The following is a 27,656-nucleotide window of genomic DNA, read 5'->3' on the forward strand; positions in this document are numbered from 1 at the left end:
GACTGAGGAAATGCTGGTATAGTGAAACTGATTAATTTCAGCCATAAATCCTACAACTACATGTTCTTGTACCATTTAAGTCTTCAAAATAGAGCAGATATGTTGCCTTCTCATTTCAGGGCCCTTTTGACACTGCCTCAACTGCCAACACATTTTTTTAAATAGTGAATTACATGGCATAGATCACTTTTCAAATTCATAAGAGTAGAAATGTGTTAAGACAAAATCATAACCAATGCTTTTCGTGTAAGAAAAACAACATATAAAATATAATTAGTGGATGTAAAAAATAAAATACAGAGCAACTGAAATCGCCTTTGAAAAGCACAATATTTGGCTATTAAAAAAAATAAAATGACTGCAACGATGTATAGTACAATTTAACTATCTAATCTCAGAATTTAGTATTTTATTTAAAGATAAGAGCAAGTATTTTCCATGACAAAGACATTTAACCATCACAAGGTCAATCCTTAGAAGTAGAACACATCAAATAGTCAGCTGGTGTTTATTCCCAAAGAGAGCGAGAGAGAAAAGGGGGAGTGAGTGTTCGGCTGTTCCATAAAGCCATATTGAAAACAATCAGTTTTCAGTGCGTCGCAGTCCGAGCCTCAGCCTCCGCTGTAGCGTATGAACAGAGCAGCAGGAAGACAGACCAGACTAACATTCAAAATGTTTTTTCCCTTGCTCTCAAAGTTGTTGTTCGTCCATCCCGCTCGAGTTGAAATGCTGCCACGCCCCTTACAGTACAAACTATGGTTGTGTGGGAACAGGAAGTAAGGTCACACTGCGGTGGGGGCCAGGCGGCTCATAAAGGAGATACTGTTGAGGCACATCTTTCTGAAGAAGGCAGGGCAGGCGGGCTTCATGACGAAATGTTCCAGCAGTATCCGCAGCTCTGAGAATAGGGTGCTGGGAGGGGTAGACAGGGAGATTAGGGAATAGGGGGAAATGATGGTTTCAGAAATGATTTAATCAACATCACATACCTAGAAACACACAATTATCCTACATATTAACATTTCAGCACAAAATTCAAATGAGGCTACTTACCGGCAATATGGGTTTCTCCTTGATGTATAGCGGAGAGTTAGAAACCTGTAGTAAATGAAAGGCTGCAGCAAGCTTCCCTGGCCACTGTAAACACAAAGACCAAGAGTTAATCAAGTGACTGGAGTAACCAAGAGTTAATCAAGTGACTAATCATCTCAGTTCATAGTGGTATTGTAAAACATCAAGAAGGAAAAACCCTAATCTGACTTCAGTCTTAAGGTACCATACAAATGTGCTGACAAATTTACCAAGAAATAGAAACATACCTGAAGAGCATGAATATGGTGGCTGGCATGAGGAAGATCTCATTGCAGGCGATGAACTTCAGGATGTTCTGCTGGTTGGCCGAGAGCTTGTTGAGGAAGTTCCTCATGAAGAGAAGGCTATTGGGGCCCATTGCCTAAAAGGGGAATTATACACATCAGGACCTTACACACTGTACATTTTCCATTAATGCCCTAAAATAGGAAATGTCTAATGAGGAGAAATGTGCAAAATTACTATTTTACCTAACCAAAACAGGTAGAAGGGCATTTTATAAAATACAATTTTTCAAGTGTTGGTTATGCTTTACCCAACTGACTTTTTAATGGCTTCACGAACATTGAAATGTTTTGGAATCAAGAGGATACTTACGTCAAGAACCTTCTTTGTGTAGGTGGTTGCATGAAGCAATGAGAAGAGGAAGACTGGGAATATGCTCACTGTAGACTGCGGTTAAGTGGCAAACAGCATTAAAAATGTACAATGCAAAATAAACACATTTAAGGTCAGCATCAAATAGTGCTGTCAAGCAATGCCTTCTTGTTAATAGGTTTAGTAGGTTTGCATAACCGAAACCACGACCCCCAAGCATTGCAAAACCTTCCTGCAACACAATTGGCCTTCTCCCCAAACCAGTTTGTTGGTGATATACCAAACTCTAGCTTTATCAGAGACCATTATGACAACAACCAAGGCATGGTGATAAGGCCTTTATCTATGGTTGAGAGGATACTTGTAATGGGGTAAGAGTTGACCAGGATGAGGGAGTATAGCAGGTAGTGACAGCTGTCCTCTTGGAGTGCCTGGGCTAGGAAGGCTCTGCTGAGCTGGAAGTGAGGAAGCCGCTGGTGTAGCCGCAGAGCACTGGTGAGTGCGTTGGCCAGCAGCGCACGCTGATAGAAATTGGCAGCCGCCTGAGGTCTGGAATATGTCAAAAAGAAAGAGAAATAAATTACTCTGAGGGAACTCAGACTGGTTAACTATCTCTACTTGCACATTCATCTTCTGCACATCAATCACTCCAGTGTTTAATTGGTATATTGTAATTACTTCGCCACCATGGCCTATTTATTGCCTTAACTCATTTGTACACACTGTATATAAAAAATGTTCTACTGTATTATTGACTGTATGTTTGTTTATTCCATGTGTAACTGTGTTGTTTTATGTGTCGAACTGCTTTGCTTTATTCTTGACCAGGTCGCAGTTGTAAATGAGAACTTGTTCTCAACTAGCCTGGTTAAATAATGGTGAAATAAATACATTTTTAAAACTATACTGAACAAAAATATATTTTTTAAATTCAACAATTTCAGAGTTACAGTTCATAAGGAAATCAGTCAATTTAAATAAATACACTGCTCAAAAAAATAAAGGGAACACTTAAACAACACAATGTAACTCCAAGTCAATCACACTTCTATGAAATCAAACTGTCCACTTAGGAAGCAACACTGATTGACAATAAATTTCACATGCTGTTGTGCAAATGGAATAGACAACAGGTGGAAATTATAGGCATTTAGCAAGACACCCCCAATAAAGGAGTGGTTCTGCAGGTGGTGACCACAGACCACTTCTCAGTTCCTATGCTTCCTGGCTGATGTTTTGGTCACTTTTGAATGCTGGCAGTGCTTTCACTCTAGTGGTAGCATGAGACGGAGTCTACAACCCACACAAGTGGCTCAGGTAGTGCAGCTCATCCAGGATGGCACATCAATGCAAACTGTGGCAAGGTTTGCTGTGTATGTCAGCGTAGTGTCCAGAGCATGGAGGCGCTACCAGGAGACAGGCCAGTACATCAGGAGACGTGGAGGAGGCCGTAGGAGGGCAACAACCCAGCAGCAGGACCGCTACCTCCGCCTTTGTGCAAGGAGGAGCAGGACGAGCACTGCCAGATCCCTGCAAAATTACCTCCAGCAGGCCACAAATGTGCATGTGTCTGCTCAAACGGTCAGAAACAGACTCCATGAGGGTGGTATGAGGGCCAGACGTCCACAGGTGGGGGTTGTGCTTACAGCCCAACACCGTGCAGGACGTTTGCCAGAGAACACTAAGATTGTCAAATTCGCCACTGGCGCCCTGTGCTCTTCATATTTGAACGCAGGTTCACACTGAGCACGTGACAGAAGTAACAGAGACTGGAGACGACGTGGAGAACGTTCTGCTGCCTGCAACATCCTCCAGCATGACCGGTTTGGCGGTAGGTCAGTCATGGTGTGGGGTGGCATTTCTTTGGGGGGCCGCACAGCCCTCCATGTGTTCGCCAGAGGTAGCCTGACTGCCATTAGGTACCGAGATGAGATCCTCAGACCCCTTGTGAGACAATATGCTTGTGCGGTTGGCCCTGGGTTCCTCCTAATGCAAGACAATGCTAAACCTCATGTGGCTGGAGTGTGTCAGCAGTTTCTGCAAGAGGAAGGCATTGATGCTGTGGACTGGCCCGTCCGTTCCCTAGACCTGAATCCAATTGTGCACATCTGGGACATCATGTCTCGCTCCATCCACCACAGACTGTCCAGGAGTTGGCGGATGCTTTAGTCCAGGTCTGGGAGGAGATCCCTCAGGGGACCATCTGCCACCTCATCAGGAGCATGCCCAGGCGTTGTAGGGAGGTCATACAGGAACGTAGAGGCCACACACACTACTGAGCCTCATTTTGACTTGTTTTAAGGACATTACATCAAAGTTGGATCAGCCTGTAGTGTGGTTTTCCACTTTAATTTTAAGTGTGACTCCAAATCCAGACCGCCATGGGTTGATAAATTTGATTTCCATTGATAATTTGTGTGATTTTGTTGTCAGCACATTCAACTATGTAAAGAAAAAAGTATTTAATAAGAATATTTCATTCATTCAGATCTAGGATGTTATTTTAGTGTTCCCTTAATTTTTTTGAGCAGTGTATATTAGGTCGTAATCTATGGATTTCACAACTGGGTAGGGTGGGCTTGGGAAGGCATAGGCCCACCCACTGGGGAGCCAGGCCCAGCCAATTAGAATTTGTTTTCCCCCAAAACAGAGCTTTATTACAGACATAAATACTCCTCAGATTCATCAGCTGTCCAGGTGGTTGGTCTGAGATGATCCCAAAGGTGAAGAAAATAGATGTGGAGGTCCTGTGCTGGTGTGGTTACACGTGGTCTGCGGTTGTCAGGCCAGTTGGGCTTACTGACAAATTCTCTAAAACAACTTGAGGTGGCTTATGGTATGGAAATGAACATCAATTCTCTGGCAACAGCCCTGGTGGATATTCCTGCAGTCAGCATGCCAAATACAAGCTTCCTCAAAACTTGACATCTGTGGCATTGTGTTGTGACAAAACAGCACATTTTATTGTCCCCCAGAACAAGGTGCACCTGTGTAATGCTAATGAGGTGAGGTAATGCTCATGAGCCACACCTGTCAGGTGTATGGATTATCTTGGCAAAGGAGAAATGCTCACTAACAGTGATGTAAACAAATGTGGGGGGAAATTGAGAGAAATAAGCTTTTTGGGCATATGGAACATTTCTGGGATCTTTTATTTCAGCTCATGAAACCCAGGACCAACACTTTACATGTTGGATTCATATTTTCATTCAGTATACATTTTGGAGTATATCAAAATGGTGGAACAGTTTTGATCACAAAATGCTACAAAAGTGAATATGTGGTGGGAACGGGTGATCATTCCAGACATTAGATAATCCCATTAGTAATACATCTGTTCATTTAGCAGTTATGCATTGGTTGTCTCTGTCAGGTATTGTTGCTATATTGCTATGTGCACACGAAGAAAAATATTATCCCTGGAACTGAGTAAATATTAACAATAATGCAAAACCCAAACTGCAGTAGAAAACCAAACCCAATGACCAGTCCCTGTCATACAGTATTACTTTCTAAATAGACATATAGACAAAGCAAACAATTGGAGCATTGACCCTTACCCTAAGAGAGGTAGAATGAACATTACTGAGCAATAGACGGTGAAGAGCCGCGAGAGCCACATTGCCGTCTCTAGTTTGTTAGCCAACATGAATTGCTGTGGGGGGGGAAAAAAAAGAGTACATTCAAGTTCATAAGATTTAAAAAACTAGACTAAATCATCCACTGTAAAATCACCATCCACTGTAGTATCACAATCATAGGCCTATACAGTACCAGTATGCGAACTAGGGTTGCTGTAATCCAGATTTTCATACAGTTTTTGTACCATACCGGGATATACAGCATTACCGAATGTGCACACAAGGGGCGCAAAAACAATTTAGGCAACAGTGATCTTGATTGTCTCTGCTGTAACCAAGAAGCTTGACATCTAGCCACTTTGTTTGCAAGTCATTAAACCAAATACATTGCTGGTGCCCTGAGCTGCATATAATTTATTTGACATATCTTAGATTTCTTATAGTTATGAGCAGTGGCGTAGCACGTACCCTGTCTGTATTTCAAAGTAAGCCCAAATGTGAGAACAAAATAAATAATGTCTACCTTACTGCAATGACGCAATGTAGGGATGCAACTGAATACAGAAAAATGGTTTCCCTTGCGTTGCACTACAAATCTGGGGCTGCACACATTTGCATGTTTTTGCAATTCAACTAAATTAGGCTTCAGGCTGGATTTATCCTCCCCCAAACAATCAAGGTAACAAAATGTCACAAGAGCGTGCGTAAAGTTACAACCTGTGACATGCAGTGAAATGTGTGTAGAGTGGAGGTTCTACACTACAGAGTATGTCTAGTGGAGTATAAATACAGTCTAACAAATACAATCTGATGAAGTAGAAGTGCATGATTACTCACCACTGTCCCTAATTGAGGGGGAGGAGGAGCACTTGTTTGCTCTGTGTCAGCCATCTTCTTGACTCTGGTTTATCCCTGAAAAGAAAAACACAAAGACACCGTTTAATGAATATCTTCTGGCACCCTGACATTGCAAGCCCACTTGAAATGGCAAGAATGATACAATGCTGCTTAGTTCTAGTTCTTTCAGGTTTAGGCCAACTTGATCTCTGTGCCTCTTGAAAAATGGTTTCATAATGATAGATTTAGTGAAACCTTGGATGCTAAGGCTAATGATCTGAGAATATGTTCACAGATTAACAGGCAGAAGAGTCACTTGGCTTTCAAGCAAAGCGTGACATGTTCATGAGCTGTTTTGATATGTGCAGTAAAGACGTTAACATCCAAACTAGTTAGCAAGCTAAAACGTTTAAACTGAATCAAGCAAATTTTTGTTATCAGACTTAAGGTTAGCTAGTTAACGTTAATTAGGTTAGTTAGATGACAATTCTTCTCTCATTTGTTCAGTTGTAAATAAGCATTGACGGAACACTGGCGCTGTCCAGCTAGCTGATCTGAAGGTAACAATTATTAGCCAGAAGTGAGACAGATCCAGGAAATGATAAATAGCAAACAAATGTGTTGGCTTTATTTAATGAATTGTGAAAACGTTAGCAAGCTGGCTAATGTCAGTTAATACACGAGCTAGCTTAATGTACGCTAGCTATTAGCTAATATAGGACTGCCTCCACTAGAATGTTCGGCACTTGCTTGTTAGCAAGCTAGCTAGTAACGGTAGCTCAGTATTTGTCTAGATAGCTAGCTCAAAAAGCATTGTGTTGCTAACGTTAGAGATTATCTGCGTGGACTGTCTGCAATGTAATTCGATTTAGACTATTTCCCAAAAATTACCTGAAACTGTCGAGATCAACGTTAGGTGTCACTTGTACCAGTGATTGTGTTATTTTGTTGGCTAATTTTGCTACTGTAACTAGCTACTCAGCCATCTGCGTCGTTCCTACCAAAGACAGTATGAAGATATGCAGTAACTGCTTCTCCCTGATCAAGATGTAGGCGACGTCATTGCGACGTTGGTTAGCTAGGCGCGTGCGCAGAAACACGTTCACCGGGTCTAAAGGTCATGTCGCCGAAATGTGCTTGTGCATGCCATCAAAAAGACACTCCTTCGATATAAAGTTGTTTTTGACGAAAATGAAAACGTGTCACTTTCATGAGGCTGGAGTAATAACATGTTCCGCTACTTAAGACATTGGCTCGAATCTAGGTAGTGCCTTCAGATTTCGAGAAAAATTAGTTTCAATTCTCTCATTGGGCGTGTTTAATTAAGTTGTAAGGCTAACTTGCACCCACACTGCTCACAAGCCTCTGCGTTGCCAAGGGCTAAAATAGAAGTCAGTTCTATTTGTGACACAGATCACTGCCTCTCACATCTCCTCATTGGTTTATAGAAGCAGGCACCCATGTGCCATCTCCTCATTGGTTATACCCACATAAGTGACTGAAAGACGATAATGCACCTAATTTATGAAAGTTGCCAATCGCAATATAAAGTCAAGAGATGAAAAAGCCTAGAAGGAGAAGAGATGACTAGAAACGATTCGGTTTACTGGTTTATGTGTGGATTAATTGTCGGAGTAGAGGACCTTGTACATTTCAGGTAAATTAACAACTCAATGTTTATATCCCAGGACAAATTAGCTAGCAACAGCAAGCTAGCTAAATAGAAAAAAAATGCTAACAAGTGCTAGTTAGCTAAATGTTTAACAAGTGCTAGCTGTCATAAATGTTTAATGCTTTTCAACCTGTCCCCAAATTAATGTAATGGGTTAGAGTTTGTTTTGATATTTTAACCTGCGTGTCATGATCGTGTTTGGTGTGGGGGAACAAAATACATTTATGCAAGATGGAGCACGTGCGCTGCTGGTTTGGGTTCCGTGTATAAAGCAACTGACTGTAGATGAAAGTCGGTGAAAGTGTGTCAGTGACACTAATGTGGGTTTCCAACAGCAAGGCTCAGATCAACATGGCAGTGTTGAATGGAAACACCAACACCGTTTATAAAAGGTTTAATTTATAATGTTGAAATAAACATGTCTCCAACACCCATATCACACACTCACAAAGTGAAATCATATGTGTGCACATTATACAATCAATTAGTGAGAGAGAGAGCCTCAAACATCACATGTTTTAAATATTTACTGTACACATGAAATGTGGCAAATTGTTGGAGCTAGAAACACAAGCATTTCGCTACACCCTCAATAACATCTGCTAAACATGTGTATGTGACTGATTTAAAATTGGTTCCTTTTTATGTCTTCGGTCACATTCACCTTGGTCAAAGAAAAACACCCTAATAAAAATAGAGCCTCACACAATGAAGTTGGTGAAGAGCAAATGCCGAAACTTGTAGTCTACTGCAGTCAACTTCATGACCTAATCACATGATTTTTGTAAAGTTCATGCAGTCAACATGTAAACTCAAGTCTTAAAGTCTTTTGCACTAGAATGCAACACACTTTGGAAGGTGGCGACCAATGACAGTCAACAACTTGGCAAAAGTGATCGACTCGAACGCGCCCATTGACTTCTCAAACCCAGGCCTGGTCTCCCAAGTTTGCGTTCCCGGGAAGTCTCTCGACGTTGCGTCTCTGGGTTTAGAAAATCTGTGGTTTCCACTGTGAATTAAAATTTATCAGCTGACCTTGCACCAGAAAGGGAAAAATATATCGCGATGTTTGTAGACGTGACCAAATTCTTAGTTTTATTGTATTGTAATGAAACCGGCAGGGAGCAGGTCTCGAACCCTCGACCTTCGAGCCCGAGGGTCCGGCGCGCTATCGACTGTGCCGCAAAAAGCATGCTCGTGCTGCTGAGTCGATTTCCGCGCTTATAAACCCAGGGTCGTTACAGTATTATCTAATTAAGACTTCTATTATGTTGTCTTAGCAATATTTCTGAGTCAAACATTCATCTTACTGGAACTATTTTACTGTAAATATACAGAAGCCTACAGATCTAGGCCAACTTTAGTCAGGATTCTATGTTTAAACTTAATTTTACCTGTGTAAATACATTGGAAATACTCCCAATAAAATATATTGCAAATAATGAGTCTCACATGAGTTCTCAAATGTGCTGTAGGCAAGGAAAAGGCTACAGGGGGAATGTGCAAGAAGGGTTCTTGTTTGATCATGTCAATAGGGGCAGGATAGCAACGCAATTCTTACATTGAATCTTACATGGCTTTGATGTTTTAATATAGAGTTGTTATGTGGTACATTACATATTTAATACTTTTTTTCATCAGAATCCACTTTTAATAGAAGTGTCAAACTAGCCAACATTAATACTCTTCTATAGCATGCACAAGCACACACACAGGGAAGGTTAGGGCAAAGGCTGCGTTGAACTTAAGGCTATGGTTATGCCAAGATTACACTGGGTGAAAACGGTTGCTATCTTTACATTACACATTTTTTATATTCTAGAGAATACAGGCCATTTCCAATGCATATTTGTAGTTTTGTGGATTGCACCATATCTTGACAAATTCAGAATCCAGATGGGACTCATTTGATATAATGAGATACGTGACATCCTATTTTAATTTCATGCTAACAAATACTGACTATAGACATAGCAGATCTGTGTTTTTCTCAGAACATGTTTTGAGATCTTCATTGAATGTGAGAACACGTTAGCTAATGCTCAATCACCTCAGCAGCTAGCCTGAACCTGGCTAGCACTGTGACTCTAGCTACCTAATAACTCACTGTACAGTTTCTGTGGAGGTTGTGTGTGGAAGATCACAACAAACCTTCTTTCCTTGATGTTTATTGTATACAAACACACACTTTTAAGGACTAGCTCCAGCACAGATCAAATCAACTGCCCCAAGTGACAGTTACACAGAACATGAATGTGGTGCTGACTGGTGATTGGCCAACACTATGGTCAGTCACCCTACATGGTTGGCGGGACATAAAAGGGTTATATCTGTATTCACAACACTATCCCCCTCCAGCAGTGCAGAGTTCCTTCAGGCACCTATACTAAAGGCGGGAACAATACAACATTTTCTAAAAACACTTTGCAGAGCAAACAGGTAAAGCATTAAGAATCGCATAACAGGTTCATCATTTTAAAACAGATAACTTGTCCCATATTCAACAAAACAACGATGTAACAGTCCTTACTTATTCTAAACAGACTGTCTCTGCCTGGCTGAGCTGGAAAGCACATGACATGAACTTGGTGGGTGGGGTGTGTAGTGTTAGAAGGTCTGCACTTTTGGATTGGGGCAGCACCACTGTAGTGCCTGAGATTTTCAGAGGAATGTCCAGACACACAGAATGTTCAGTGGTGGCACACTGATCTTCACCCTGGAGGCCTAGGGTAACTGCATGGGCTGGCTGAAGTACAGGTCTGGTGGTGCCTGTATCAACATCGTCAATAGAGGCAGAGGGGTGACTCTGCCCAGTGTCGAGAGCAGTGACCTCGGAGCGAGCCGCAGGGTGGGGGCCTTGCCCGGTGTCGAGGCCAGTGACCTCTAAGCGGGCTGCAGGGTGGGGCCAAATTCCTTTCCATCAGGTCCCATATCCTCTCACTCTTCTCATCCAGTTATGCAGGGAAGCCCAACAAGCCCAACGCACTCAACTTCAGATACGACTTTATTGGAAATAAAACTTTTTTTTAAATATCCAGGAAAAATAAATATAAAATCTGCACAAAAAATGCAAAATAGGCCTGGCTTTGCCTCTGCAGCGCAGGGTCTTGTTCTCACTGTGCTAGCTGCCATTTGGTTGCCATAACAATGAGATCAGGGCTTGCACAGTACACTTAGCTGATTGGCTAGCAACTGAATCTACCTAACAAGCTAGCTAGCAATGTCTCGATCAGTGAGAATGCCCCAAAACACACAAACATTTGAAGTCCACAGAAAAGATTGCATGGTTCACAAAAATAACACAAATTTCAATAAATAAACATTTTGAAAAACACTTGACACAAGTGTTTTCATTTGAGATCTTCACTGAGTGTGAGCTAATGCTAATTCTCAATCACCTCAGCAGCTAACCTTAACATGACTAGCACTGTGAATTGGCACGGTTTATATATATACAGTTGAAGTTGGAAGTTTACATACACTTAGGTTGGAGTCATTAAAACTCGTTTTTCAACCACTCAACAAATTTCTTGTTAACAAACTATAGTTTTGGCAAGTCGGTTAGGACATCTACTTTGTGCATGACGCAAGTAACTTTTCCAACAATTGTTTACAGACAGATTATATCACTGTATCACAATTCCAGTGGGTTAGAAGTTTACATACACTAAGTTGAATGTGCCTTTAAACAGCTTTAAAATTTTCAGAAAATGATGTCATGGCTTTAGAAGCTTCTGATAGGCTAATTGACATAATTTGAGTCAATTGGAGGTGTACCTGTGGATGTATTTCAAGGCCTACGTTCAAACTCAGTGCCTTTTTGCTTGACATCATGGGAAAATCAAAAGAAATCAGTCAAGACCTCAGAAATAAAATTGTAGACCTCCACAAGTCTGGTTCATCCTTGGGAGAAATTTCCAAATGCCTGAAGGTACCACGTTCATCTGTACAAACAATAGTACGGAGGTATAAACACCATGGGACAACGCAGCCGTCATACCGCTCAGGAAGGAGACGCATTCTGTCTCCTAGAGATGAACGTACTTTGGTGCGAAAAGTGCAAATCAATCTCAGAACAACAGCAAAGGACCTTGTGAAGATGCTGGAGGAAACGGGTACAAAAATATCTATATCCACAGTAAAACGAGTCCTAAATCGACATAATCTGAAAGGCCGCTCGGCAAGGAATAAGCCACTGCTCCAAAACCGCCATAAAAAAACCAGACTTCGATTTGGAACTGCACATGGGGAAAAATATCATACTTTTTGGAGATGTCCTCTGGTCTGATGAAACAAAAATAGAACTGTTTGGCCATAATGACCATCGTTACGTTTGGAGGAAAAAGGGGGATGCTTGCAAGCCGAAGAACACCATCCCAACCATGAAGCACGGGGGGTGGCAGCATCATGTTGTGGGGATGCTTTGCTGCAGGAGGGACTGGTGCACTTCACAAAATAGATGGCATCATGAATGAGGAAAATTATGTGGATATATTGAAGCAACATCTCAAGATATCAGTCAGGAAGTTAAAGCTTGGTCACAAATGGGTCTTCCCAATGGACAATGACCCCAAGCATACTTCCAAAGTTGTGGCAAAATGGCTTAAGGACAACAAAGTCAAGGTTTTGGAGTGGCCATCACAATGCCCTGACCTTATCCTATAGAACATTTGTGGGCAGAACAGAAAAGCGTGTGCGAGCAAGGAGGTCTACAAACCTGACTCAGTTACACCAGGAGGAATGGGCCAAAATTCACCCAATGTATTGTGGAAAGCTTGTGGAAGGCTACCCAAAACATTTGACCCAAGTTAAACAATTTAAAGACAATGCTGCCAAATACTAATTGAGTGTCTGTAAACGTCTGACCCACTGGGAATGTGATGAAAGAAATAAAAGCTGAAATAAATCATTCTCTCTACTATTATTCTGACATCTCACATTCTTAAAATAAAGTGGTGATCCTAACTGACCTAAGACAAGGAATTTTTACTAGGATTAAATGTCAGGAATTGTGAAAATGAGTTTAAATGTATTTGGCTAAGGTGTATGTAAACTTCTGACTTCAACTGTAAGTAGTTGTCATTTGTCTCATAGTCAAAATAGTTAAACTTTAAGTATTCTGTGGTAGTTGTGGGTGTCCATGTGAAGTTCCTCCCAGTTTAATTTGATGGGATGGGAAAAACCTCTCCAGGTGTTAGGCCTGTGCTGCTATAAGTTGAAAAGACTGACAAGTTCATGATGTTTGATAAGGAAGTGGGATCTTCTCCATCTGCTGGAGGATCTAAAGACGGAACTGGGGGAGGGAGGGTGGGGGGGGAAGTCAACGTGGTGCGGCTAGGGTGATTTAAAATGTGTGTACAACCTATTCTAAATGTGGATGACACTAATTCTTAAAAATGAGGCCTGCTGTGGTTGTTGTCCAATGTGTGGGGTCTGTTATTGTGTGAAATGTGTCATGGGGGATCTCCAGGAGGAATGGGCCACGTGTGGCGATGTAACCATGAATAACTTAAAGGTTTTGTATCTGGTTTGGAGAAAGGAGGTGTGAGTAGTTAATAATGGGGAAAGTGGCTCTGGCTTCATTGTGCATGGATGCAATCTGCTTGATTGTAGTTTTGTATGCCCACTGAGAGAACCACTGTGCTGGTGCTTTCTCCAGGACCTTGGTGAAATTGTAAAAAGTTGCACCGGGGTAGGTTTCAACTTGTATCTTTGGGTTGTGGACTGGGGAGATTCTGTTCACATTGGAGCCTCCCAACACCTGTGTTTGTTTCCCTGGAAATTCCAATCCAGCACCTTGCATTTTGGTCTGGATTTATAATAAAATGGTTTCTGTGGGGGTTGGTGCTGGGTTTGGGACTGGGGTCGGTGTATTGAAGCTCCAGTTGTACAGGGGTCTCAGACGTGCAACGGCATGGCGACTTTTGGGAGGGCTCAGATGGGGTATTTTTGGGGTTTGGCCCATCATCATTTGACCCTAGAGCTGCCGGTCCAAATCTTAACTCCTGATCTGGCTCCTCCTGTTGGTAAGAAAGATACAGGAATTCCTATACAAGATTTTAACTGAAACATTGCTAAGTTTATACAACTTGACTGGGCTGTTTGGGAGTACTGCCGTCACACCAAGGGTTTCTGGCTGACTGCAGGCCCAATGGTGGAACTCAACTAGGGTCTGGATTACATTAGAGGAGTCCAGGGGGAAGAGTTCAGAGTTGGAGTCTATGGTGGGGGAGAAGGGATCCATAATGCTAGGAATGCTGTGCTCTTGAGTGGTCTATGAGTTGTTTATTGTCTGTGGGCCGTTTGGAGAAGTGGAGATGGGTTATCGTTATGAAATACCATCCACCAAATGGAGAAAGGATTGACATACTGGATCAAACCATGAACTATGAAGAAAAAATAATACACTAATAGTTTATTAATGTATTATTTTTATAGACACTTAAGCTACTAATAGTTTTCTCATGGTGCTATTGAATTTATAAACATGAAACCATTTAAGCCTAATTGAATAATAAAGTCAATTAGAAAGAGAGTGGAATGTAAAGGTTGGAGGCAATTTGGTTAAACCAGTTAAATAATATAAAAGGCAACACTGAGGCATTGTGACTTGTCCAAAATGGCAAATCATGCATTGCTGGAGGATCTGGCACAAGCTGGTTTATGCAGGGAGAGTGTTTTCAATGAGCGTGCAGATTTTTTTTGCTGAGAGTAACTCTTGGCTTATTAGTAAATTGTGTTGTCCAAAGCATATTTTATTGCATCTCTGCCACCAACTCTCTCCAGTATTAGAAAGGGAGCTGAAACGCACCAATGCCATCCCAGTGCATACCCAAGTCCTCTCCACCCTGGGATTTTTGACCACTGAAACATTCCAATGGGAGATTGCAGATCGGTCCGGCATTTCACAACCAACCATGAGCCGAATATTGCCTGCAGTCCTTCATGGAATTATTTCATTGACCCCGCAATACATACAGTTTCTGTACACTGCTGTGCAACAGGCCAGAGTGAAAAGGGATTTCCATACCATAGCTGGATTTCCTAATGTCATTGGAGCTATTGACTGCACCCACATCACAGTAAAAGCACAATCATTGGACAAATTCAACTTCGCCAACAGAAAAGGTTTCAATTCTGTCAATGTGCAGGTCATCTGTGATTCACATTTGGCTTTGTTAAATGTAGTGGCCAGGTGGGACACATGATTCATTCATTGTGCAGAACAGTTCAGTTGGCCTGAACCTCCAGGAAGGAGATGTTGAGGATGGATGGCTAATTGGTAATTGACTTGTGTTTTATTTACTAGGTTTTATTTGCCATGATGGACTACTGAGAAACAATATCTGAATGTTAATTTCATAACTGCAGGAAACCGGGGCTACCCATTTAAAAACATGACTGATGACTCCCCTCACAAACCCCTCAAACCAACAAGATGCAAGGTACAACCAAGCCCACGCACGCACAAGAACAACAGTGGAGCGCACCATAGGCCTGCTGAAAGGGCATTGGCTGTGCTTGTCTGGGACAGGAGGCACATGCAATACCAGCCTAGGTATGCCTCTGAAATGACATTCCTTCAAATGCCATAATGTGAATGGAATACAATGTGCAAATTCCTTTTTAGGTTAGCTACATTGTCAAGGCTTGCAGTGTGCTCCACAACATTGTAATCAAAAATGGCATTCCACTGAATGATCTACCCAGACCCGGTGATCCCATGCCTGACAGGGAGTGTTTCCCACCACCCATAACCCTGGCACTGAGGACCAGAGTCAATATCATACAAAGGTTTTAAGTATCTGTTCTTCCAAATATTGTAATCAAATCGACAAGGCAAACATGTTTACATTTCACCAGAATTTGTCTCACATGTTTGACACAATCAACAAGTTATTTCAATAATGAATTTCTCTCTCAGGCCGTTGCATACATCCTCCAGCTGCTGTTTGAGTCCAATAATTGATGTGTTGATCTCTTCTTGTTGTTTCAGGACTGCGTCAGTCAAAACATGCGGTGCAGCTGAAGCGCTCGCCAAAGAGGACACCCTTCTGGTAGGCCTGGGGATGAGGAGTCAGGAAAATCACCCACATCGGTCAAGATTTCATGTTTTGTTATTTTTGTTATATATTTGTTATATTTATTGTCAAGAAAAAATATTTCGATGGGGTCCATGTCTGAATATGGTTGCGAAAAATAAAGCTTGACTTACCATCAGTTGGTATGTCTGGTATTGTTTCAGGGTCTGGGAGAGGGTCCTCAGTATCACCATCACAAATGGTGATGTGGTCGAAGCGTACAGAGATTACCATGGAGGAGCTGGTGGCTCAATTAATCCTCAGCCAGCAGAAGCAACAAGCTCTCCAGGAGTAAGCACTGGAGGAGCAGCACCATCAAAACCACAGACTGGTAGCGGAGGTAGCCCAGTTGAAAGTTGGGAGGGCTCAGGAGTCAGGCCCGACTCAGTTCCTGGTTCAGTTAAGGGAGGAAGATGACGTGGAGTCATATTTGTTCACATTCGAGAAGGCCTACTTTGATTTGAACACAGACCAGGCCGCAAATTATGAGGGACTCAAACGGGAGATACAACTGGTCCACGACTGGCCCTTTCGACCCCACCCTTTCCCTCCGGGCTCAGATGAGCGACCTGGTGCGACTGACCAAGGGCTGGCCACTGACGGAAGTACCGTACCTCCCGATGCTCGACAAGTTCGTCCTGGATAAATACCTTCAGGCCCTGTCATACGAGATGAAGAAGACGGTGAGCATGCAGAACCCTCAGAACCTGGAGGAATTGCTGACCGCGGTGGAAATTCACCAGAACACCCAGGACCTGCTGAGAGGGGTCCGAGCGGGGAGAGGAGACGCGGCGAGTGGGACGAACAACACAGAGAGGCGAGGAGCTGAAGGGGGCCCAGACGGAACCAGCCGAGGCTGTGAAGCGGGAGGGGGACCCAAACCGACGATGTCGGCGGCTGCTGGACCCAGATCAGAGACTATGAGTGTGGTGAGTAACCGGGGGACGAGGAGGTGACAGTGTCCTGTGTACACAAAGAGGTGCCCAACGGTGCCAGTGAGGATAACCACCCCAAGGGGGGAGTGCCAGATGCACGTGGGAGCTGTTCCTAACCTACCCATGTCCATTCTCCTTGGTCGAGACTAACCTCTCTTCCAGGCACTTTGGAGGGACCTGGGGAGGCGAGCACGGGACTAGGAAGAAAAGGGAAAAAGGACTGTGGCCTGAGCAACCCAACCCCCGCCACGAGAGGTGTCCACCGGGCCCGGGTCGGACCCGGAGGAGGGAGACGACCCCGCTCCGGCAAGCGGGGTCGTAGACAGACCTCCCGACACGGGGCCAGTTCTCCCCCTTTGAGCTCCTGTATGGCCATCTGCCCCGCGGGCTGCTGGACAGAGCCAAGGAGGTCTGGGAAGAGGAGCCGACCGCCGACCGCCCCCCCCCCCCCCCCCCCCCCCCCCCCCCGGGTTGGAACGAGAGTTCCAACCCGGTGAGGAGGTTTTGGTGCTGATCCCTACAACAGAGAAATTCCTGGCTACGTGGCATGGACCCTACGACATCGTTGAGCGGGTAGGCGACGACAACTATAAGGTCTGCCAACGGTAGATATAAGGTAATCCAGCTTTACCATGTGCTTACTAAAGAAATGGCACGCATGCGAGGCGCTGTGCGTAACGTGGACCCAGCCACAGCAGGGCCCGCCCTCGGTCGAAGTTGCAATGGGGGAAGATCTCAGCCCGACCCGACGACAAGACCTCAGAATTGGTCCAGCGGAATACGGCCGTGTTCTCCGAGGTGCCGGGGCACACGGATCTTGTGGAACATCAGATCCACACCCATCCGGGAGAAAAAGTGCGTAAACGGCCAAACCGAATACCAGAAGCCCGGAGGGTGGCGGTCCAGCGGGAAGTGACGACAATGTTAGAAATGGGGGTACTGGAGGAGTCACACAGTGAGTGGTTTAGCCCCATAGTGCTGGTTCCGAAACCGGATGGAACCGTCTGCTTCTGTAATGACTTCCGGGGCCTGAACGAGGTCAGTAAGTTCGTTGCCTACCCCATGCCCCGGGTGGACGAACTGATCAATCGCTTGGGGATGGCGAGGTACATCAGCACCTTGGACCTGACGAAGGGGTACTGGCAGGTGCCACTGGCAGCGGCCTCCCGGGAGAAGACTGCCTTCTCCACCCCGGGGGGGCTATACCACTACCAGGTTCTGCCTTTCGGGCTCCACGGGGCACCAGCGACCTTTCAGCGACCCATGGACCGCGTCCATGACATTGTGCACAGTGACAGTTGAGTCACATCTTTGTAAGTTACAGGCCGTTGTTGATGCGCTAAGGGATGCAGCCCTGACCGTGAACCCCCACAAGTGCAAGTTGGGCCACGCCGAGGTGGAGTACCTGGGATATCAGATCGGGAGGTGAAATGTGAAACCCCAAGAAAAAAAATCGCTGCCATTAGGGGATGGCCGGTCCCCCGAACTAAGTGGCAGGTGAAGTCATTCCTGGGGTTAGCAGGGTACTACAGTGGATTTGTACCCAACTTTTCCGCAATAGCTTCTCCCCTCAGACTTAACAAAGGCACGACTACCCCAGATGGTACAATGAACTGAGGACACAGGCGGCGTTCCAGGCCCTGAAGGATGCGCTATGTTCGCACCCGGTACTCGTCACCCCGGACTTGTCAAAAAACCTCCTGGTCCAGACAGACGCGTCTGACAAAGGGGTAGGGTCCATTTTGTCCGAGGAGCAGAAGACATACTCGATTGTTGAGGAGTGCCTCGCCGTGAAGTGGGCACTGGACACCCTCAAGTATTACCTCTTTGGGAGGAAGTTCACCCTAATCACTGACCATGCCCCCCTTGTGTGGATGGCAAGAGGTAAGGACACAAATGATTGTGTCACCCGCTGGTTCCTGTCCTTACAGCGATTCTCTTTCTGTCATCCACAGGTCGGGGGCCCATCACGGCAATGCGGACGCCCTATCCAGGAGGTATGCAAACCTAGCCCTGAGCATGCCTCCCTCCCAGTCAGTGATAAGGGGGGGGGGGGGTTACCACACAAGGCAAAATACTTACAGGTGTGTGTAAATCAAGCATATGAGCAATTGATAAATACCAACTTTTTGTACTTGCAAACATTCTACATTTTCTTCGTACAAGTTCATTTAGAAGCTTTTCTACGAAACATTGATAAATGAGGGCCCTGGGGCTTGCCAGAAGAGGGAGCTTGGGTAGAGAAGGGAAATCCTCTATCGAGGATGAAGAAGGAGCTGTTCAGAAGGTGGGCAGAGAAATCAACTGTAGTTGTACCTGGGCTTTAGTTTAGCCTGTATGCCAGGGGGTCTATTGTGGGTCCGGCGGACCGGGAGCCAATGTGTTGTTAGCTGAGGGGAGGCCGAGGATGAGGGGAAGGGGGATCTGGGTTGGGGTGAGAGGGTAGTTCTGGGGGTGGTCTGTGGTGAGCAACTGGGGGGAGGTTAAAAAAATGTTTCAACTGTAGTGATTGTGGTGTGTATGAGTTTGTATCTTTTCTGCCCCACCCACAGCTATGTACAGTGCAAGAGTGTTGAATGTGTTGTGTGAGTGATTGGATGATAGTGTATTTGTTCTACAGTACTTGGGCTGCGAAGTGATCTATGGGTGAAGATGGCTTGATAAAGGTGGTGAGTCTGTTCACCTGTCTCATCATGCCACTAGGGAACCTTTGTGATGAAATGGCTTTATCAATGATTTCCTTATGATGAATGGCCTGTATCAACTTGAAATACAGTTTTGTGGCCTGGCAGCGTGTCCGAGCAGCACGAGATGATGTACTGCGCAGGGTGGATTCTCACCGCCTTGTTTTTGAGCTTGGGGTTAGAGATGGAGGTTGAGTCTGGGGGTTGAGGCTGTAGTTGTTGTAGCCAGTTCCTGGGTGTCTTTTTGTAGCTCCTGGAGTAGATGTTCTCAAACGCTCAGATCCTCATGTTAAAAAGTTCTGGGTTGCAGTTAGGGCTGTAGCGGTCATGAAATTTCATCAAACGGTGATTGTCAAGCAAATAACTGTCGGTCCCATTGTAAATGACCATTAATGAACACAAACACATTTAGCATCTCCTGGCTTCCACACATAGCCTACAAGCCACTGATGCAGACCTTTGGAACATCTACATTTTAAAAAGTCTAATAAATCCATGTAATATAGCATACACCGTCACAATAAATCCATTATTTTACACAGGTCTAAAGAAGCATGATATGGAGAAAATGTAGTCTATTTCAGAAGAACAGAATAGCATACAGAATCCTTATGTTAGGTCCTGATCTGGCTATGGCAAATGGCTGTGGGCTACACTAGTTCATTTAGCAGACAAGATTTGCTTGGAATTCCATGGCATTATTTTGTATTATTTTATAGTATTAAGAATACAATTGAACAAAGCTGAATAAAATGTGAATTTATTTCAGGGAGTGCGCACATGCGGCTATTGTGTTGAGAGGATAACAAAGAGATTGTAAGGAACTATGCTGGAGAAGAGAAGCAGGTACGGGGAGTTGACATTTTAATTTGGAACAGACATGCAACAGGACAGGAACAGCATCAGAACTGGGTAACACAAAGACAGACGACAATCAATGCAGCAGCAGGGAACAGAGCTGGGGAACTGGCAAATATAGGGGAGGTGATAAACAGGTGATTGAGTCCAGATGAGTACAATAATTGCTGATGTGCGTGGCAAGGGAAGGAAGGTGTGCGTAATGATGGTGGCAGGAGTGCGTAATGCAGGGCAGCCTGGTGCCCTCGAGCACCGGGGGGGAGAGAGCGGGAGCAGGCGTGACAGAAATAGGTACTCCTATATGCTTAATTTAGAGTTATTAATGTACCTTTAGTTGTAATAAAAATGTTGGGCTATATATTTAGATTTTTAATAGATTGTAAGGCTGTATGATGCAACTCTAATGATGATGATTTGAAAAAAGTCGCTTGAAAGGCATGAGCTCTGCTTAATTTTTTTGCGCAGGATGTACACACTTCATTAGTATCTCATTCACAATTTGACAAGTGCTTGATAATGCCTCAAATTTCATGCCGGCATCCCCTTTGTGGCCGTAATGCACCCTAAAAAAAGCCATGCCTTTTGCTGCCTGTGGCTGTTGTGCCCTTGGCCCGGAGTTCTTTGTTGTGCCCTTGGCCCAGAGTACTGCGTTGTGCCCTTCTCCCTGAGTACTGCATGCTCCTAAGCACCTCTCACTCACATGGCTCTCCTTCACGTGATCGGATCTTTCTCATAGGCTACAAGTGAAGACCGACACATCGGGGACACAACTATGTGTGATATTGGCTGAACTGTCCACATTTACTTTTCATCATCCAAGAAGATGGGTAGGCCTAAATAACAGCAAAAGCACTAACCACTAACCTATGTCAATCTACTATCCCCCATTGTACAAAAGTTGACCTACTCAGTGCGAGAAATAAATATTCCTAACATAGTCTGGGCCAGTTGTAGGATGCAATAGATCCCAAATTAATAAAACCACTAGCACCAACAAACAAAAAAACGCAACGTGGCTGATGCAACAGATCAGAATTTTTTGCTTAAAATGTTGATAAACTATTAGGCTATTTCTTCACATTATAAGCGCAGCAATGTGCACATGGCCATAGGCTATAAGCCCCAATGTTCCATTAGCAGGAAAACACCATTATCAAAAGTAACTACAAATGCAATTCTGCATGTAATGCTTTAATTATAAAGGTGCATTTTTATGGTGAAAATGATCTTCCCCAAACTTGAAAATCACGTGCTGCATAGGTATGCCAGTTATGCTCTAAACCCCTTGCAAAGCAGATTAATGTGCTTCATTTTAAGTAGTTATTTGGCCACTTTAGTTGCGATACAAACATCAAAACATATAAGCCTATGGGCTAGGCGACATGAGGTGTGCAATTATGAATTGAGAAAGTAAAAAAATTCAGTTTCTTATGCTGGGCATCATTCACAAGTGATAGGCTAATATTGTTACCCATCAGACTGTTCTTGATTTAATATTGTCTTTACATGTACTAAATAATATATGTGTGAAATTTGTGTTGATTTAGAATGGACCATTATCATGCACCTGTCTCGAAACAGGGTCAGGGGAAAAATACATGTAATCTACGCACTTAAATAGAGAATGGAGGACGCTTTTCCTGTGGTTCATTTTCATGCCAGCCAGGTAGACTATATACTCCTGTTGTAAAGATAAACAATGTGCTTAATATTAGGAAAGTTGAGAAATAAATATAGTAGGCCTAGCCTATAGAAAGCTGATGGGTTCCTCCTTTTTTTTAGTAGAGGCCATCACTCTGTTTTCTCTCGCAGTTGCATAGCCTTTAGAAATGTTGCGCAACATGAACTCATAGGCTCTCATGAAGTGTTTGATTAGATTTTCAAACACATTTCCATTGATGTAAGAGTATTTAGAGGGAAAATAGAGTGCTGAGTACCAGGCAGTTAGCAAGTTTGGTAGGCTACTAATGACCATCAGCAGCATCAGAGCTTGGGGAAGCCTAATTATCGTGACTAAACGGTCACGTGGAATTTGACTGCCTTCATGACTGGTGACCGTCGGTGTGGTGGAAATATGGTCACCGCAACAGCTCTAGTTGCAGTTGGATTGCAGATTCTCCAGTTGGGGTGTTTTTCTCCCAGTTATTCTAAAACCTTCCACATCTTCAAGTAAAATTGAGCTTTTATTACTTAATAGTTAAAAAACAGATCAAATAATATTATCAAAACCTGTGTCCATTGTCATACCCACTGTGTTATCCCGTTTAAAAATCCCTGACGTTTCGTAGTATTCCTGCTTCTTCAGGGGCCATTTTTTCTAATGGAAAATACCCCAGTGCTTAAAATGATCCAGTTGGAGAGAGGAAAACCTTCCCATTCTTCTTCTGTGATATAACGGAGGTCCACAAACCAACGTTAAAGGTACATGCCACCACCTACTGTGCTTAAGTGTGTTCAATCCCGGTTTACAACATTTCTAAATCCTACTACCTAACTCAGTACTTCTGAGAAAATAAAAGAGCCCTACTAACTTCCCCATCCCCCAAATCCCTTCCAAACCTGTCCAACCTCAATGACCCTACACTTCAATCTTTCCCTCTCCAACATACTTACAGCAATATAACACATGCTCCACAATTTCATCTACCATACACTCCAGACACATTTTACATGCTTGCCAACCAGATGTAATGATGAGTTCAATCGAGTAAACACCACCTCTTCCTTCCTAAACTGACCTCTGAATCTTGGTCATGGAATATTTCTGTTTCAAAGGAGATACTTTTTTATTTATTCAAACAATCCTTCTTTAATATCAATGTAATTTTTGAAATAATGAAGCTGGTCTATCCCACACTCTAAAGTGTGATGCAGAGAGCTCACCAAGCAGATTTGAGCCACAGCATGTTATAGAAAAGTACACCCTCCTGAATGTTCATGACAAACAACAGATGTATGGAATAATACAAAGGTCCATTGAGCTATCAAGCAACAGACATCATGATTTACATTGCGGAAATTCAAATGATCCATAAAGAGACCAACTCAGAAAGCTTTTTTCAACCTTTACATGCACTACCGTTCAAAAGTTTGTAGTCACTTAGAAATGTCTTTGTTTTTTAAAGAAAAGCACATTTATTGTCCATTAAAATAACATCAAATTGATCAGAAATACAGTGTAGACATTGTTAATGTTGTAAATGACTATTGTAGCTGGAAACGGCAGATTTTTTTTAAATGGAATATCTACATAGGCGTACAGAGGCCCATTATCAGCAACCATCACTCTTGTGTTCCAATGGCACATTGTGTTAGCTAATCCAAGTTTATCATTTTAAAAGGCTAATTGATCATTAGAAAACGCTTTTGCAATTATGTTAGCACAGCTGAAAACTGTTGTTCTGATTAAAGAAGCTATACAACTGGTACATTGTACTTGGTGTTGGATAACTGCCTGTTTGCCTCATGTGTATTGATGCTTGTCTAGAATCACTGTTTTGGAGCCCTTGTCTGATGGTTTCAATATTATGTGAGCGTTGTTTATAAGTTATTGTATGGCTTGTCTTTCTATGTGAGTGAGGTTGTCCTGTCTATCTGCCTGGGTGTGGTTCTGATTAGATTTTGGACACTCCCGTCTAGGGGACAGTTTAGGTTCCCAGGTAGAAGGAATAGGGAATGGTAACTAGTTGTCATTTGTCTCATAGTCAAAATAGTTGAAAAGTTTAAGTAGTCTATGGTATTTGTGGGTGTTCATCCCAGTCGAATTTGATTGGACGGGGAATTAAGGAAATCCCTCTCTCAAGGTGTTGGGCCTGTGCTGCTATAAGTTGAAAAGACTGACAAGTTCGATGTTGGATAAGGAAGGGAGAACTGCCCCGTCAGTTGGAGGATCTAAGGAAGAAACTGGGGGAGGAAGGGAGAGGGAAGGGGGTTGCGGAGAAGTCAGTGTTGTGGCTAGGGTGGTCCAAAATGTGGGTATAACCGATTTTTAAATTTAGCTGACCACACCAATTCTTAAAAATTAGGTCTGCATGCCTTCCGAGTGGCGCAGCAGTCTAAGGCACTGCATCGCAGCGCTAGAGGCATCACTACAGACCCAGGTTCGATCCTGGGCTGTATCACAAACGGCCATGATCGGGAGTCCCATAGGGTGATGCACAATTGTCCCAGTGTTGTAGGGGTAGGGTTTGCCCCGGGGGGCTTTATTTGGCTCATCGGGCACTAGCAACTCCTTGTGGCAGGCTGGGCGCCTGCAGGCTGACCTCGGTCGTCAATGTTTCCTCTGACATATTGGTGCGGCTGGCTTCCGGGTTAAGCAGGCGAATGTTGAGAAGCATGGTTTGGTGGGTCGTGTTTCGGAGGGTGCACGACTCAAACTTTGCCTCTTGATCCTGTTGGAGAGCTGCAGCGATGAGACAAGATCGAAATTGGGGTAAACATTTTTTGTTTAAATGAGGCCTGCTGTGGTTGTTGTCCAATGTGTCAGGTCTGTTGTGTGAAATGTGTCATGGGGGATCTCCAGGAGGAATGGGCCATGTGTGGCGATGTAACCATGAATAACTTAAAGGTTTTGTATCTGGTTTGGAGAAAGGAGGTGTGAATAGTTAATAATGGGGAAAGTGGCTCTGGCTTCATTGTGCATGGATGCAATCTGCTTGATTTAAGTTTTGTATGGATCATTATCCTTATTGTTTATGCCCATCGAGAGAACCACTGTGCTGGTGTATCTCCATTACCTTGGTGAAATTGTAAAAAGTTGCACCGGGGTTAGCTGTCATGTTTGGGTTGTGGAATGGGATGTATGTGGAATCTATCTTTGGGTTGTGGAATGGGGAGATTAAATTGGAGTCTCCCAACACCCGTGTTGGTTGTTTCCTTGGAAATTCCAATCCAGATCCTTGCATTTTGGTCTGGACTTATAAGAATAAAACGGTTTCTGTTTGGTAGTTGGGACTGGGGAAAGTGTATTGAGATGGCAGTTGTACAGGGGTCTCGGACTGGCAGCGGCATGGTGTCAATTTGGGAGGGCTCAGATGGGGTGATGCCCATTGTTTGGCCTATCAATCATTATTTTCCCCTGGGGCTGCCCGGACCCAGTGTTAAGACAGGCTATATACAGTAGCGAGGCTATAAAAGTAGCGAGGTTACATACATACCGGTTAGTCAGGCTGATTGAGGTAGTATGTACATGTAGATATGGTTAAAGTGACTATGCATATATGATGAACAGAGAGTAGCAGTAGCGTAAAACAGGGGTTGGCGGGTGGTGGGTGTGACACAATGCAGATAGTTTGGTTAGCCAACGTGCGGGAGCACTAGTTGGTAGGCCCAATTAAGGTAGTATGTACATGAATGTATAGTTAAAGTGACTATGCATATATGATAAACCGAGAGTAGCAGCAGCGTTAAAAGAGGGGTTGGGGGGTCACCCAATGCAAATAGTCCGGGTAGCCATTTGATTACCTGTTCAGGAGTCTTATAGCTTGGGGGTAAAAACTGTTGAGAAGCCTTTTTGTCCTAGAATTGGCACTCCGGTACCGCTTGCCATGCGGTAGTAGAGAGAACAGTCTATGACTGGGGTGGTGGGGTCTTTGACAATTTTTAGGGCCTTCCTCTGACACCGCCTGGTCTAGAGGTCCTGGATGGCAGGCAGCTTAGCCCCAGTGATGTACTGGGCCGTACGGATCATTATAGTGCCTTGTAGTGTAGTGCCTTGCGGTCAGAGGCCGAGCAATTGCCGTACCAGGCAGTGATGCAACCAGTCAGGATGTTGCAGCTGTAGAACCTTTTAAGGATCTGAGGACCCATGCCAAATCTTTTTAGTTTCCTGAGGGGGAATAGGCTTTGTCGTGCCCTCTTTACGATTGTCTTGGTGTGGTTGGACCATTTCTAGTTTGTTGTTGATGTGGACAGCAAGGAACTTGAAGCTCTCAACCTGCTCCACTACAGCCCCGTCAATGAGAATGGGGGCGTGCTCGGTCCTCCTTTTCCTGTAGTCCACAATCATCTCCTTAGTCTTGATTACGTTGAGGGATAGGTTGTTATTCTGGCACCACCCGGCCAGGTCTCTGACCTCCTTCCTATAGGGTGTCTCGTCGTTGTCGGTGATCAGTCCTACCACTGTTGTGTCGTCTGCAAACTTAATGATGGTGTTGGAGTCGTGCCTGGCCATGCAGTCGTGGGTGAACAGGGAGTACAGGAGGGGACTGAGGACGCACCCCTGGGGAGCCGGCTTATTATTGGAAATGCTTTGGCACTTGCTTTGGCAATGTAAACATATGTTTCCCATGCCATTGAATTTAATTGGCAGAGAGAGACAAAGAGAGAGAGGGAAATATTTTATTTACTGATTTTGTCATTTCTACTACCCTTGATTATTGTTATTACTGATTGTTCTGTTGACAATCAGAATTTTTTATGATGTTAATATTTTCCAATTTCAAAGTGCAAGTTGGCAATATGTGAGCCTATATCTTACGTCATACCAATGAAGCAATTTGAAATAGAAATATGTAGACAGCTGGGTTAAGCCTATGGAGGAGTTTGAAATCTGTTGTGAAAGCAAACAAGAGCTGGAAAGAGATGCACAGTGACTTTACCCCTACCTACATGTACATACTACCTCGACTAACCTGTACCCCCCGTACATTGACTCGGTACCGGAACATTGTATATAGCCTCGTTATTGTTATTTTTTTTGTTGCTCTTTTATTTTTTACTTTAGTTTATTTAGTAAATATTTTTCTTAACTGCATTGTTGGTTACGGGCTTTTAAGTGAGCATTTCACATAAGGTCTACTACACCTGTTGTATTCGGCGCGTGTGACAAATAAAATTTGATTCGATTTGAGATTTGTGACATCAAGAGAGAGTAAGCTGGATGAAAAGACAGATATTGAATATGTACTATAAGTGGATTCATGTTGAAAAGAATCATCAAGCAACTGTGGCCTAGTAAATAGCTGGAGATTGGTTTCAGCACCATGGACAGCACCGCACCCTTTGCTGCATGCTTTTGGATCAGCTTGTTGTACACTCACCGGCCTGTTTACGAAAATGGATTTGCTCCTACAGACAATGAGTCACGTGGCCGTGGCTCGCTATATAAAGCAGACGGGCATCGAGGCATTCAGTTACTGTTCGATTGAACGTTAGAATGGGAGAAAAAAAGTGACCTAAACGACAGTGGTGGGATCGTCGGTGCCAGGCACGCCGCATCCAGTATCTCATAAACGGCCGCCCTCCTCAGGCTTTTCATGCATGACAGCATCTAGGGGTTTCCCGAGAATGGCGCTTCAAACACAAAACATCCAGTCAGT

At 43.8% G+C, this 27,656-nt stretch overlaps 1 protein-coding gene and 1 long non-coding RNA gene across 2 annotated transcripts; one reads left to right on the forward strand and one right to left on the reverse strand.

Moving 5' to 3' along the window:
• Positions 1–374: 374 nt before the first annotated feature.
• On the reverse strand, positions 375–7,185 carry tmem33 (transmembrane protein 33). Its single transcript, XM_020452877.2, has 8 exons — positions 6,999–7,185; positions 6,108–6,182; positions 5,250–5,344; positions 2,051–2,238; positions 1,690–1,757; positions 1,320–1,453; positions 1,054–1,137; positions 375–912 (listed from the first exon to the last, which is right to left on the reverse strand). The coding sequence occupies exons 2-8, from the start codon at positions 6,159–6,161 to the stop codon at positions 783–785; spliced, it is 753 nt and encodes a 250-aa protein (XP_020308466.1). The 5' UTR covers positions 6,162–6,182; positions 6,999–7,185; the 3' UTR covers positions 375–782.
• A 7,968-nt stretch (positions 7,186–15,153) lies between these two features.
• On the forward strand, positions 15,154–15,958 carry LOC116354949 (uncharacterized). The gene is made up of 3 exons (XR_004204126.1): positions 15,154–15,337; positions 15,410–15,573; positions 15,776–15,958. It is a non-coding gene; the product is annotated as an uncharacterized LOC116354949 (long non-coding RNA).
• The last annotated feature ends 11,698 nt before the right edge of the window (positions 15,959–27,656 follow it).

Source organism: Oncorhynchus kisutch, linkage group LG19 (genome assembly GCF_002021735.2).
Source record: "Oncorhynchus kisutch isolate 150728-3 linkage group LG19, Okis_V2, whole genome shotgun sequence".
In the NCBI taxonomy this organism is placed as follows: Eukaryota; Metazoa; Chordata; class Actinopteri; order Salmoniformes; family Salmonidae; genus Oncorhynchus; species Oncorhynchus kisutch.

Coding starts and splice junctions, on each gene's coding strand:
- tmem33 (XM_020452877.2), bottom strand. CDS start 6,161: ATGGCTGACACAGAGCAAACAAGTGCTCCTCCTCCCCCTCAATTAGGG. Junction 5,345..6,107: donor CCCCTCAATTAGGGACAGTG/GTGAGTAATCAT, acceptor CCCCCCCCACAG/CAATTCATGTTGGCTAACAA. Junction 1,758..2,050: donor CAACTCTTACCCCATTACAA/GTATCCTCTCAA, acceptor CGCAGTCTACAG/TGAGCATATTCCCAGTCTTC.